Source organism: Psammomys obesus, unplaced genomic scaffold, assembly GCF_907164565.1.
Source record: "Psammomys obesus unplaced genomic scaffold, mPsaObe1.curated_primary_1811, whole genome shotgun sequence".
NCBI classification, from domain to species: Eukaryota; Metazoa; Chordata; class Mammalia; order Rodentia; family Muridae; genus Psammomys; species Psammomys obesus.
Genome location: NW_026585580.1, coordinates 1,459,689 through 1,473,053, shown reverse-complemented (window position 1 = coordinate 1,473,053; position 13,365 = coordinate 1,459,689). Strand labels below are relative to the sequence as shown.

Sequence of the window (13,365 nt, the reverse complement as noted above, 5' to 3'; positions counted from 1 at the left end):
TGGATATTTTGTTTATAATGACAAACCATGATTTGACTTGTCACATTCTTCTAGCTGCTTTCCTGAAAAGCACAAGTCTCAGTCATGTGACCCTTGTGACGCCGAAGCCACAGTGGTCACCATCCTGTGCGTTCGTCAATTTAAATCTCTCAGATATTACCCTTAAAGGTCAGTCTGTACACAAAAGGGCTAGCCGTAATTATTGCACTGGTTATTGTGAAGCCCCAGTGCAGTACTCACTTTTATTATAAGACCAAAGGAGCTTGCAAACCTATCCTCCCACACGTAGAATAAAAAGATTTCCATTAAAACATGGGGAAAGGATGGCATCACCAGTGGTTCTCAGCTTAGTGAGGCCATTTGTTTGCTGAGAAAGTAACATCTTTTTTTTTTTTTCTTTGTCAAGGAAGTCATAAATGCTATAAGTTGTGGGTGTATATTTTAAAGACAGGATCCTTTTGTGTATAAGTCTATGAAACATTTTGAAAGAGGTGCAGCAGTTTTAAAAGCAGTTTTGTGGGATGTGCAGAGCATAGGACGAGGAAACCTTAGAAGCCTTCTGTGTCTTCTTGTGTTGATCAACAGCTTACTATAGTAATTTCCAGTACACACACACACACACACACGTATGTGTATGAGGAATTGCCAAACACATTCTTAAAATTTAGTTTCGTTTTCTTAAGATAGTACTACTCTTCCCATACCCTTCCCAAATACTGTTCTAAAGTTAAAGAGTTTAAGCGATGTTAATACAAAGGTGCAGTTGTCAAAACACAACCCATATCTCACAGCAGACTTTCCTAGCCTTTTGCGTGATAAGCAGTGTGCTTTCTCTCTCTTGGGTATTTCAGCTCATGCCCACAGGCATTTTGAATCCTTTGAGTCCTGTATATAGAAATCTTGTTTGGAAAGGTCAGAAGATTCTTCGCTTTACGTAGTGTCGATTCCACAAATAAAGTTTTTTTTAAAATGCTGCAAGATGGCCATAGTTAGTGAATTATCCCTGCTAACCCTTACTAACACAATCTGGGGTTTGTTTATAAGAGATACTTGTCTGTCAAATAACACTCTTGCTTGCCTGGTTCAGAGGGAGTTACCCTGATGGCTCTTAACTTTTTTCTTTTCCGGGGTTTCTTTAGAAAAAAAACAAAAAACAAAAAACAAAAACAAAAACAACAACAACAAAAAAAAAAAAAAACAGGGTCTTAAATACTCAGAGACTTTGGTGCTCGGAGGAGAGACTGGAGGAGTGCAGGCTCATGAATGTATTCTCTCCTTGCTGCCTGTGGTTTTTAAGCATGTCCGCCCGCACCCCCCGCCTAATTGCTGTGCCGGAACTCCTTCATGGATCATGTTGGCTCTTTCACTGTTCAACCTTATTTCACCACATGCTCCCCAGTCACCTGAGGGGCTCCCCAAATAGTTCCTTTTAAATGGCTATAAGACACAGTCCCTTCTGAAGGCATCTTCCTTTTCATCAGGGAAAATTGACACCATGTTTCTGCCTTTTTTTTAACCTACTCATGCTTTTCCTTAAACTATATTCATTTAAAAGACTCCACTCTGCTGCTTTCGAAGGCGCACCCCCCTGTGTCTCCTAAGAACTGAACCCAAATTTATAAATGATGTCTAGTCACTCGTTATATTAAAAACATTCATTATTTCATCATTAAGCCCAACCTTCGTTATCTAATCTTTGAGCCCTCGACACTATGCGGCTCCTCTTCATAAGCATTCTTTACATTTGATGGTTATGATAGACAACTAGCTAGGTAAAGTGGTCCAGGCTTGCCATTCCGGAACTGATGGGATGGAGCTGTTGGTAATGAATTTGAAGCCAGCCTGCCTAGGATACATAGCCAGTTTAAGGCCAGTTTGACATAGAGAATGGGACTCTCTCTCTCAAAACAAGCCAGAAAAGAACAGCAAACCAGGATTTATAATTACTACAGGATTTGTAAACATTTCTCCAGTTCCTTATTCAGTTCGCCCATAAATGTTGTTGATTTCACTAATGTAAACTCTTCACCGGAACTGAATTCCTTCTTCAGTTCAGTTCTCAGTCCTTCCCATCTCCATTGGCTCTTTATATGGTTTAGAGGTAATCCAAATTTTTGTCTTAGCTTGCAAATATTCAACTAAGATTAAGACATTTTTGGCTTTGCTATCAACTTAAGATTTATTTGATTCTTTAGAAGTTTCGGTCAAATTTTGCTGAGACTTCTTCAATAAACACCCACTGCTAAGTCCTTTCTCTTTCAGGTCAGAGATGCTTACTGTTTTCTGAACACACGTTTTTTAAATTTTTCTTGAAAAACTAAGTGTAGCCAGAGGTGGTGGCACACCCCTTAATCACAGCACTTGGGAGGCAGAGGCAGGCAGATCTCTGTGAACTTGAGATCAGCCTAGTCTACTAAGTAAGTTCTAGGCCAGCCAGGGCTACTAGTATGACACTATCTCAAAAGAAATGAAGAACAGGAGTGAGAAAGTAAGTAAGAAAGGGAGAAATAAGCGAACCCAACAACAACAAAAACCCCACAAAAAAAAATTTAAATTTCATGTCATATTTCAGTTAAGCCACTACTATCTTTATCTAGAACTATGTGCTTCTATGTGTCAAAAAACCTCTGGAGTCAGAGAACACATGCTATATTTGTATTTTTCGTATCTGCTGATAGCATAATCCTTTTTAATTCGTGTTTATTTTGAGGCAGTTTTTTCTCTTTTGAGACAAGGTTTCTCTGTGTAGCCCTGGCTATCTGGACTGGCTTTGTAGACCAGGCTGGTCTCAAAATCACAGGGATCTGTCTCCCTCTGCCTCCCTGTCTGCTGGGATTACAGATGTGCACCACGGCACCTGACCAAGGAAATATTTTTAATCAGTTAATTTATTCATTCAGTTTACATCCCAGTCGTAGCCCCCTCCCTGTCTTCTCAGTCCTACCCACCATCCTCCTCTCCCAACACTCTCTATTCTTCTCTTCCTAAATGTGGGTCCAGTTGTGAGTTAGATACAAGGAGGTAGAAACATGGGCAGTCTAAACTGTGGCCATACGTGCAGTGAGGATGTTAGTGATTCACCATCCTACCCAGGCACAGGAAGCTTCTGTTACAAGATGAGGTCCCTTACCTCATGGCAACTGTGAAGTTTGAGTTAAGAAAGAATTCAGAAATGGCTAAGTCAGCAGTCTCTAGATTCTTTAACTTGGAAGGGAGTCGTTATTTGAATGAGTTCCAAGGCACAGGGCTTTCCTACTAAAAAAGTCAATCAGCATACGTGAAACTTAGCCTGTAGTGAAATATATGCATTAACGAGAGAAATGAATCCATGTAAACCAAGGCTAGGAAAAATAGTTTTGGAAGGTTATGAATAATGAAAATACAAACTTGAATAATCAGTTACTTCATTTGGCTGTGGTTTCTTTTTTAATATCTCAGGAAAGTTTTTGACTTGTATTATTTATAGGGTAAATGATTTGCATCTCTATATCCACTTTGTTATTTATTATTTATTAGTATTTATTCACTCCCTAGTCTCCTCCCAGTCCCATCTGCCCTCCCTTTTCTACCCTTATGCCTCTTCCCTAGTCCACAGATAGGGGAGGTCCTCCTCCCCTTCCATCTGACCCTAGTCAATCAGGCCTTATCAGACTGGCTGCATTGTCCTCCTCTGTGGCCTGGTAAGGCTGCACCTCCCATAGAAAAGTGATAAAAGAGCTGGCCACTGAGTTCATATCAGAGACAGACCCTGCTCCCCTTACTTGGAGACTGAACTGCCATGGGCTATATCTGAGCAGGGGTTCTAGGTCTTCTCCATGCTTGGTTCTTAGTTGGAGTATCAGTCTCTGCAAAGAGAACATTTCCCCAACCATATTTGTAGCAACTTTATTCATAATAGCCATGATCTGGTAACAACACAGATATCCCTCAGCTGAGGAATGGATACTGAAATTGTGGCACATTTACACAATGGAATACTATTTAGCTATTAAAAACAAAGAAATCATGAAATTTGCAGTCAAATGGTGGGATCTAGGAAAGATCATCCTGCGTGAGGTAAACCGGAAGCAGAAAGACACACATGGTATCTACTCACTTATAAGTGGATATTAGACATATAGCATAGAATCAACATACTAAAATCTGTACTCCTAAAGGAGCTAAGCAAGAAGGAGGACCTTGAGTAAGATGATCAACCCCCATTCAGAAGGGCAAATGGGATAGACACTGGAAGCAGGAGAAAAGAGGGAACAGGACATGAACCCACCACAGAGGGCCTCTGAAAGACTATACTGATCAGAGTATCGAAGCAGATGCTGAGACTCATAGCTAAACTTTGGGCAGAGTACGGGGAATCTTATGAAAGAAGGTGAGATAGAAAGACCTGGAAGGGACAGGAGCTCCACAGGAGACCAACAGAGCCAATATATATACATATATATATCCATTTTTCTTATGGATAATTAATATATTTTGTCATGTTCTACTTAGAGATATGCATCCATGGAAGTTATGTATACATTCAAGTTTGTTTACTAGTTACACTTTAAGCCACACACATTTACTCTATATTACTGCTACAGAAAAGAAGCCATACCTAACAATAATTTAATTCTTGTAAAGAACTGAATAGAATTCTTTTATATCTTTTAACCTAATTCTTTTATATCTCATTAAGGAATTCCTTCATATTTCTGTTACTTCATTCATGCATAATGTACTGATTGTTTGTAACCTGGTCATTAAGCCTAGAATCATTTTTACTTCATGACTCCTAGATAAATAAAAAAGTGGAGAAAGACCCATATGTGGAACTTGGGTACACATAACCAAAAAGTCCAAGATCTCATACTGCTAATTAATTCTGTGTTTTATCTCTGGAGGGCTATTACACACTATTAGAAAACAGGAATCCTGGCTTTTTGTATCTGCAATAGTTATGCAAAATACTTTTTAACAAATAGATGCTTCCACCTTGATTTGTTTAAAATTCTTATAAAATGTACTGTATTTTCCAAATTACGAAGCTAATCTAAGTAAGCTGTTCTGAAAAGGAAATCATGAAGAGGTTTGTTCACTTCAATTTGACATTTGCAATCTAAAACTGTGAGCCATAGTAGCTCATGATTTGAAACTAGAAGTTGAAATTTATTTCTTAATACACTAGAATAGAAGAGAGAAGTTGAAAGGGATCTTAATTTTTTTTTTCTGCAATGGTAGGGAGACAAAGAGGTGCACATTTAGAAATGATTTAAATGTGCTAGTATATTTAAAAGTTTCAAATACGTGACATTGAAACATAATCTTTATTTTAGGGTTAAAATATGGGTATAAATTGAGACTGCTCTTACCATATTCAGAACAATCAGGGGGAAGAGAATTTTCATGATGGTTCTACATATCAGCATATTCAGAAGGACTTTGAGAATTATGAATTATATGTGTTATGTGAAGTACTTGTTTAAAGTTGCTTCTTGAAAGCTTGCATTCACAGCTGCTCGTTCTAAGTGTATCTTTTGCCATCACAGCTTTTCACTGCATGTGTCATGATTATGTTATTTTCCTTCACTTTCCTCCTTTACATTTATGTTTAAATAAACACAAGGACTGGAATTCTGCCCTCCAGAAGCAAGTTCATTCATCTTACGGAGTTAAAATGGTTACATTGGAAGAAACTATTAACTCTCCTTTTATGTTTCCAAATAACATTAGGTGCTTTCTTACAAATATGTATATATAAAAATACCATAGCGATAGGTCTGTTTCAATTTTCTTACTTTAGTTGATGTAAGGAACAAACCAGTAAGTTGAAAGGAGCATTTGAAAAACACACTGACCAGCTTTGCTGATAGTCTTGCCTATACACACAGAGCAGAGTGTGTTAGCTTCTTCAACACTTGGACACCCCTTCTGTCTTATTCTAGGTAATGTAGTATTGGAATATACATAATCCTATTGTTTGGTAGCTCACATGATTAGTCGGTTCACAGAGTGTGAGGGTTTATAGACCAAGAACTTCTTCATGTGTTTTTTTTTATATTCCTTGAAATGCATACTAATTTGTAGGTTTATTGTACAGTGAAGAAATTGGATCAACATAAAATTGCTGAAGAAAGATCCAGACCTGGAATGTGATGCCCTTGGCCACAGGTCCATGATCTTATAATGCTGATTAATTCCATGCTATATCTTTGGAAGGCTCTTATCTACTTTTTAAACCCACAATAGCACTTGAGTTTATACAACTATCACTCAGTCAACATATGTGATTTAGTTATTTTATATATTTCATATGTATCGTAAAGGTTTATATAAGGATGGCAAATTAGTTATGACCCTACAACTTTCTTTCTACCTCAAAGTGATGCTGCTTTCACGTGGTGGCTGAACAACATTAGAACTAATTGAACAAGGAATTATGCTTTAGAGCTTAAGATATGAATATGTTGGTAATGTATGGCATGACTTTCTTTTTATAAAACTGAACTAAATTCCAAACTTTTCCCTGCTAACCAAAGAAGCTAGAATAAATGAAAGCTCCCTATACCAGCACTCTACTAGGGATACTTGGTATTTATAACATAGCCCTTATACCTTTGAAAGGGTAAATTTTCATATTTGGAAATTCCAAACAACAAGGGATGGTCTGAAGCTGGTCTTGCTTTAAAAGTTATATACACTGGACACAAACAGTTTCTATGTCACTGAAAGCAAAATGAGTGTGTGCAAGTCAAGTTTTCTATAAACCCAATTCCAGTATTCCAGTGTAAATTAATATATCAAAGATTTGTCTGGCAGAGAGACTGGATAAAAAGAAACTAGGGACATTCTGGAATTGACCAATTTTTTTTGAATGGTTTAACGGGTTTAACACATAAATTCGGATTGAATTGACCAGTTTCTTAAACAACAAAATGATTTAAATTAGAATTAGCTCGGTGTATTATAAATACAATGATCACCTTCCAAACCGAAGAGTAAATGACACGTAGGTTTTTCTACAATTCACATCCTGTGATTTATGTCTGTCCTAGTCTGATGCAAGGAGGGCTTGTAGGAGGCTTTCTGTCTCCAGAGTCTGCAGACCTCAGATATCCCAATCACGTACTGTCAGCTCTGCTTGTTGTGTTCAAATCACCAGATAAACAAAACAAAACAAAACAAAAACAAAAAAAAAAAAAAGGAAAGTTAGTGTCAAGAATTGGGATTTAAAAAAATAAGTAAACTGCTCCCTTTGTGCATGCTCCATACTTATAAAATCTTTCAAATTATCTCTGTAGCAGAGGAAAAAGCCAGTATCTGGTTGTAATGTAGAGATCAGACTTACTGTGTGAAATGCCTAAGCCTGACCTGTTCAGCTGCTTTATTTCCTTTAATTATTCAGCTAGATTTACAAAATGATTGTGGCTATACAGAACCTGAATCTTGAAGTGGTTTAATAAAAAAGAAGCTTTTGTTCAAGTATTACTCAGAAAAATATTATTATACATCCTGAAATAAAAGGCAAGTGTTCAATGATGCATTTATAAAAGTACAGATTAGCAGAACTTTCTAGTTTCTTTTATCTTTAATTCCCACTTTAATATGTCTGTAATTGGCCCTGTAGTTTTCTGCAAGAAAACGTGTTAAGATACTATTGGTAGCCTTCTTATGGATTATTTTACACGTCATTGTTTTTACACTGAGCAGCATTTACTAAATTTTATATATAACTTGTTTCTTTGAAGTAAAATTACATATTCCATCTTGTAACTAGTAAACCCGAGGGCTGATCTCATTTTAACATGAGTGACTCATTCAACTCACTCAAACATCAGTGTTGTCCTTAAATATGCACCTTTCTAAACTTAACCATGTTTGCATTTGTTTGTTTACCTATGTAGATACATAGGCATATTTCTGAAAGTGAAACTATTGACATATTAATATTATGTTAATATTAAACATAGTCTGATTTTTCCCAAATAAATTTTCAACACACTTGTAGGGTTTCAGATTTCACATTCTCAAATTATTATAACTTATCTAAATTTAACTAAATTTAGATAAATTTAACTAAATTTAATCTAAGATTAAATTATAGAAAAAAAAGTGACTGAACGTTTTGACTTTTGGGGGCATTATTCCAGTCCTACTGTTCCGTATATTATTTTATTTTAAGAGTTACTAAATGTCCTGTTTTTTCCTGTCTTGTTTACTGGGCAAACAGGGGTAGGTGGTCCCCCTCCCTCGATAGGAGGCGACCTGCTAGCCCCCGGATTCAAATCCAGCATGCATCTCCGGAGAATGACAGGTACTAGTCACGTCCTCACAGATGAGTGGCTTTAGAGGCTCATAGCTACAGAATGAAGGAAACTGAGGGGGACGTTGGTGATGACATGCTTCCATTCAAGAGCCAGAGTCAGACATGGGATCCCTCCAGCGGTCGCACACACGCCTGAGAGAGCACCTCAAAATATTTATGGAAACGAGAAAGGCATAGGAAATGACTCATTTAAAATACCGAGTCAGGATCCGGTGAAGAGATCTCTGTTGATACGTTTTCGTTTTCAGTATTTTTAATTTTTAGAAACATTTACGGATCACTAATGTCTGCATAGGAATGAATAGAAAACTTTAGGTGCATGTTTTAGACTATATTAAAAAAATGTACCACAGAACATACTCTCGGTCCCATTGTTTGATAATTTAATCTCAGTTATTTTGCCTAATTACAGTATAAACTCATTGAGAAGGAACTGTAAGATTTGGGGTGTATCTCAAGCTTGGTGTGAAGTAGGACCTCTGGTTTTTGTACTTTATGAATTGTGTTTAAATTGTTATCAAGAGCTAGGGTCAGTCAACAAGGAACATTCATTTAAAAAGGAAAAAAAAAAGCATCTCTGTGTTGAACCCATTCGTGTTGGTCTGTAAAGGTGTCACGGTATGTGCCTTCTATTGTTGCTGTTCTCAGTTTTCTCCATTCTCCTGTTTTGTGATGTTTAAATATATACATGTCCATACGGTTTAGTTTCAATCTTAAGTGTTTTTACAAATGAAGATTTGGGGTGTGTGTGTGTGTGTGTGTGTGTGTGTGTGTGTGTGTGTGTGTGTGATATTTCTCTTTAGCTGAAATTCAGTGAACACGTTTGCAATATTTGTTAGACAGATGAAATAATGCAACCTCTGAAATGCAGCAGGCAACAGAGGTAGTTTTATGGGCGTACATATTCTTCTGCTTTAGCTCTGTTTGTACGTGACTTAGAAATTACAGCCTTCTTAAAGTGATAATGTTTCTTTCTAGGACATCTCCATGCTTTGTTAATTAGAAAACCTAAATTGCATAGGACAAATTCATATCATTCAGCAATGATGCAAAAGAATATAAACTGGTATTTTATAAAAGTTTCACTTTATTCTTATTGTTGAATCTTAAAAGATTTTCCTCTAATCTGATTTGAATTTACACATTGAGAATTTAAAATTATTTCCTATATTACTGTTACATTTCTAGGGTTGAATTTAGGGAACTAGAAAAATTAAAGAAATCTGGTCTACATACGTGTGAGCAAGGTCATTTTAAATAAGAATAAAACATAATTTTAGAAGTAAATTGAAAGTCATAGATCTGCATTGCTACTCACTCATTCAACAAATCCTGTGCCCACACTCTGTGGGTGAAGTCAGGACAGTGATGAAGACAGATAAGGTGCTGGCCGTGAAGGAGATGAAATTTTTCCAGTTTGAAGAAAACTCCTTGAACGCATGACAAAACAGAACAATGATTCGATCTAAATTAATGATTGAATATTACACAAATTACAATGAACATAAATACGCTTGAGTTGGCATTTATTGAGCAAAATACACAAAAGTAATATCTCAGATCTTAGCATGAACAAGATTTCATTAGTTTCAATGAGCAACATGTGAATCAATTATATAGATTCCCTAAATTTTGTATAGGTAACTGAGAGATAGATGATCACAACAGAAATGAACCTTACAAAATTTGAACCTGAGTTTTGCTTCCCTGTAAGGATATATTAATAAACAGTCCCTAGATTTAGCATTAAGAAATTAATTTAAAATACCTCAGTTCTTATTTATTGCTCTGTAAAATAGAAAAAAAAACACAATTTATAATAAACTTTCATTCAGCTGTAAGAATAATATGTGCCTGAGAGATTACTCTCAACTAGTGCTAAATTTGTAAGCGTTCATGTCAACCTTTACACCAAGCTTACTGAGCACACACCATCTCACATGAATTTAATCATTTTGAAGCTTGTGCCGATGTCTAAATGAAATGAGTATACCATTAGATTTGAGTAAGGTGACTAATGTGGCTGTGGACTTAAATGAATTTAACATCCGTGGCCAAAAATGCTCTAAATTTAGGAATGACTTATACAATTGGGACTATTTCTTACCAGTGCCATGTGGTGTTTGTCTTTTTATTTCTCATAGCACAAATGTGTGCATAGACACCTATGTGTGGACATGCTTTCAATGAACCATATCTACCTAATGCAGTGTCAACAAGAGCTATTTTTCGTGCCTTTTCAGGTGGCACCATGTACTTATTCACACCGAACAGGGAAACATGTTTATCTACAGCTAAAATTTTTTCTAGACCTTGTAAGATTCCTAAAAAAAAAAAAAATTAAAAAAAAAAGTTGTATCCTTAAGGGGTATTTCTTTTTTAATTTATTTATTATTTATTGCAATTTATTCACTTTGTATCCTGGCTGTAGCCACCCCCCATATCCCCCAGTGCCACCATCCCTCCCTCTTCTCCTTCTATGCCCCTCCCTAGATATTCTGACTTTAAAATTGTTAGAATCTTCTAGAAGTTTCATTAAAAATCTACTTTAACTATCATTTTTCCATGCCAATATTTTAATATACATGAAGTCATTTTTGTAAACCTATGAACCTATAGTCTATAAAGCATAGTACAACTGAGATCTTGCATCTTAACATCAGGCAAAAAAAGAAAAAAAACCTCATATATATGTGAATAGCTATTTAGAAAAGATTTTTGAAATGTCCCAAATTATCCACACTCTGAGTTTGATTCTCTTTTATTATGGTAGGATAATGCCAAATATTATTATTATCTATCACATGTTTTAATTTTTATGATGAAAGTTTTACTATAGAAAATGCAGTAGTCCTTTGGAGAATGCTTTAAGATACAAAGTCACTTGTTCCTGTATATGTACTGGAATGTTAATACATTGGTATACCTACTACTTTGAATGAACTGAAAACGTTTGATAAATTTTCTTAAATTTAATTAAATAATGCCACACCCATTAGGCGTGGTGTCGGTTGAGTGGTTCATCTGTGGCAGCTTTTGCTTATTTTACAATTAACCAGATTTTCTTCCTTTTCTATGCCTTTTATATTTCTGCAAGGCGACCTGACCAACCATGTTAATTGATTCATTTTGATTTGAAATTATCTTTCTCTATTGACTTTTTTTAATAAAATCAATAAATTATTGCCATTTTGTCTGACACAACACATACCAGCTGCTGTTCGCAGGCAGAGCTAGTATACAAACATTCACCCATGAGGTGTGCTGTCATTTAGTCTCTACCTACTTTGCTGTGTGTACCAACAAGGTAACAAGATGTGTCATACATTAAAGTCCTCTGTGCTTTGACAACAGTCACACACATGAAATCAGCACTAAGAAGATGAATGGATCTTAGTTCCATGGGTGTATAAGTCCATTGTTACTCTCCCAGGAATTTATTATTTCTTTCTAAACTTGTGAAGAAGTGAGATGGTAGAGATACGCATTCCACCTTAAGACAACATATACCGCAGAAAGCCATAGACAACGTGACCATCTTGAACACACAGAGTCCATTTTTATGCCATCACTATTCGATAAAATGAAAATACTCAGCGGTAGATTTGTGTTTCATTTCCCCCCCAAACCAAAAACATACTATATTATGTCAAATCTCCAGTAAACATTTTAAATAATATTACAAGTGTAACAATTCTATTGTGTACTAATGAAAAAATATATATACTAGTTTTGTGATGTCCTCAGAAAATATTTGCTTACCTATAGTGTCAGGGAATTGCCTGAGTTGGAGTTTGAAAAGAAAAGTGAAGTATTCCCAAAATAGATATTAATTTTTTTCCATTTTGATTATTCATAAAAATGCAGATGCTAAAATCAATATTAATAAAAATAATGTTTAAATAGGATTTCAAAATAACAAGTTTGATTACAGATAGTCCCAGTTTTCTAATTACAGCTTTTGCTTCAATTCAATAATAAAATAAGCATGCATTTTACATTTAGATATAACTTTACAACTTTTAAATCACACATAATCTCTGCCATATGGTTGTAGGATTTTATATGTCGGTGTAAATCATAAGACCAAATTATGTAAATAAATTATGTAGGGAAATGTTCATTTTAAATATTTGCACTTTTGGTCCCTAGAAACATAATGAACAGTTAAACTATGGTAAAGATTACTGGAACTTGTTGTAGAGCTGAAATGGCCTGAGAACATGATGGTTGTACCAGCTAATTAAAGCCTATGATGCATGGTCTAATTCACATGAAATTGTCTAGCATTGTTTCTGTTTGTAAATTTAGCTAGTTGTAAAGGGCATTAGCTGAATTCTCATGTTCTGCAAGACTCTAAGATTGAGCCTGAGCCATGTTGTCCCATAGACTGGTGCCATAAAATAAATAAAAATTCCATGGCATAAAGCATGAATAAAGCAGAAGTTCGCTTTATTTATAGAATTTTCTGTTTTACTGAAGCACAGAACACAGTATAATTAAATTGTTACATCTAATTGATATCAAACATTATATTTTCATTATTATATTATAAAGTTATATATTATCATATGGTGACTTATTTTTTCTCAGTGTAAATTTTGTCTGTCAGATTCCACTAAAATAAGCAAATAACATTTTATAATTTCAACTAAAATATAAAGGCATAAGCATTATGTATATATCTATATAGTTTGGATACCATATTTACACATACACATTAAGAAATGCTTCACTCAAGGTTATCACATCTGTTCCTTCAAACATTATTTTTATAGTGAAGTTCCTTAAAGTCTCTCTTCTAGCTTTCATATACAGAGTATATTATCTGTTTCTACTCTTATTAAAGCATAACCTATTTCTTGATATCAAAGTATAACCTAGTAAATTTTATCAAACTTTCCCATTGTACTCAACCCTGAGATTCTGACCCCATATTTGTTGCTGTGATTAGTCATTAAAAATTTGTCATGATGGCAGCAGTTTTCAAACAAAACATTCAATGGAACTAAGCATATTTTTAATGAATAGTGTTACAGTGAAATTCCAACTAGACCAAG

At 35.3% G+C, this 13,365-nt stretch overlaps 1 protein-coding gene across 10 annotated transcripts in view; it reads left to right on the top strand.

Annotated features, from left to right (window-relative positions):
- The window catches only part of Rims1 (regulating synaptic membrane exocytosis 1), a 434,736-nt gene that overhangs the window by 302,034 nt on the left and 119,337 nt on the right, over positions 1 to 13,365 (top strand). For 5 of the 10 annotated variants that reach the window (XM_055606016.1, XM_055605957.1, XM_055606044.1 and 2 more), the window contains one exon: positions 8,210 to 8,293. The exons of the other annotated variants lie outside the window; for them this stretch is intronic. In XM_055606016.1, the coding sequence (XP_055461991.1) occupies positions 8,210 to 8,293 (84 nt within the window). The remainder of the gene's footprint in view (positions 1 to 8,209; positions 8,294 to 13,365) is intronic. 10 annotated transcript variants of the gene reach the window in all.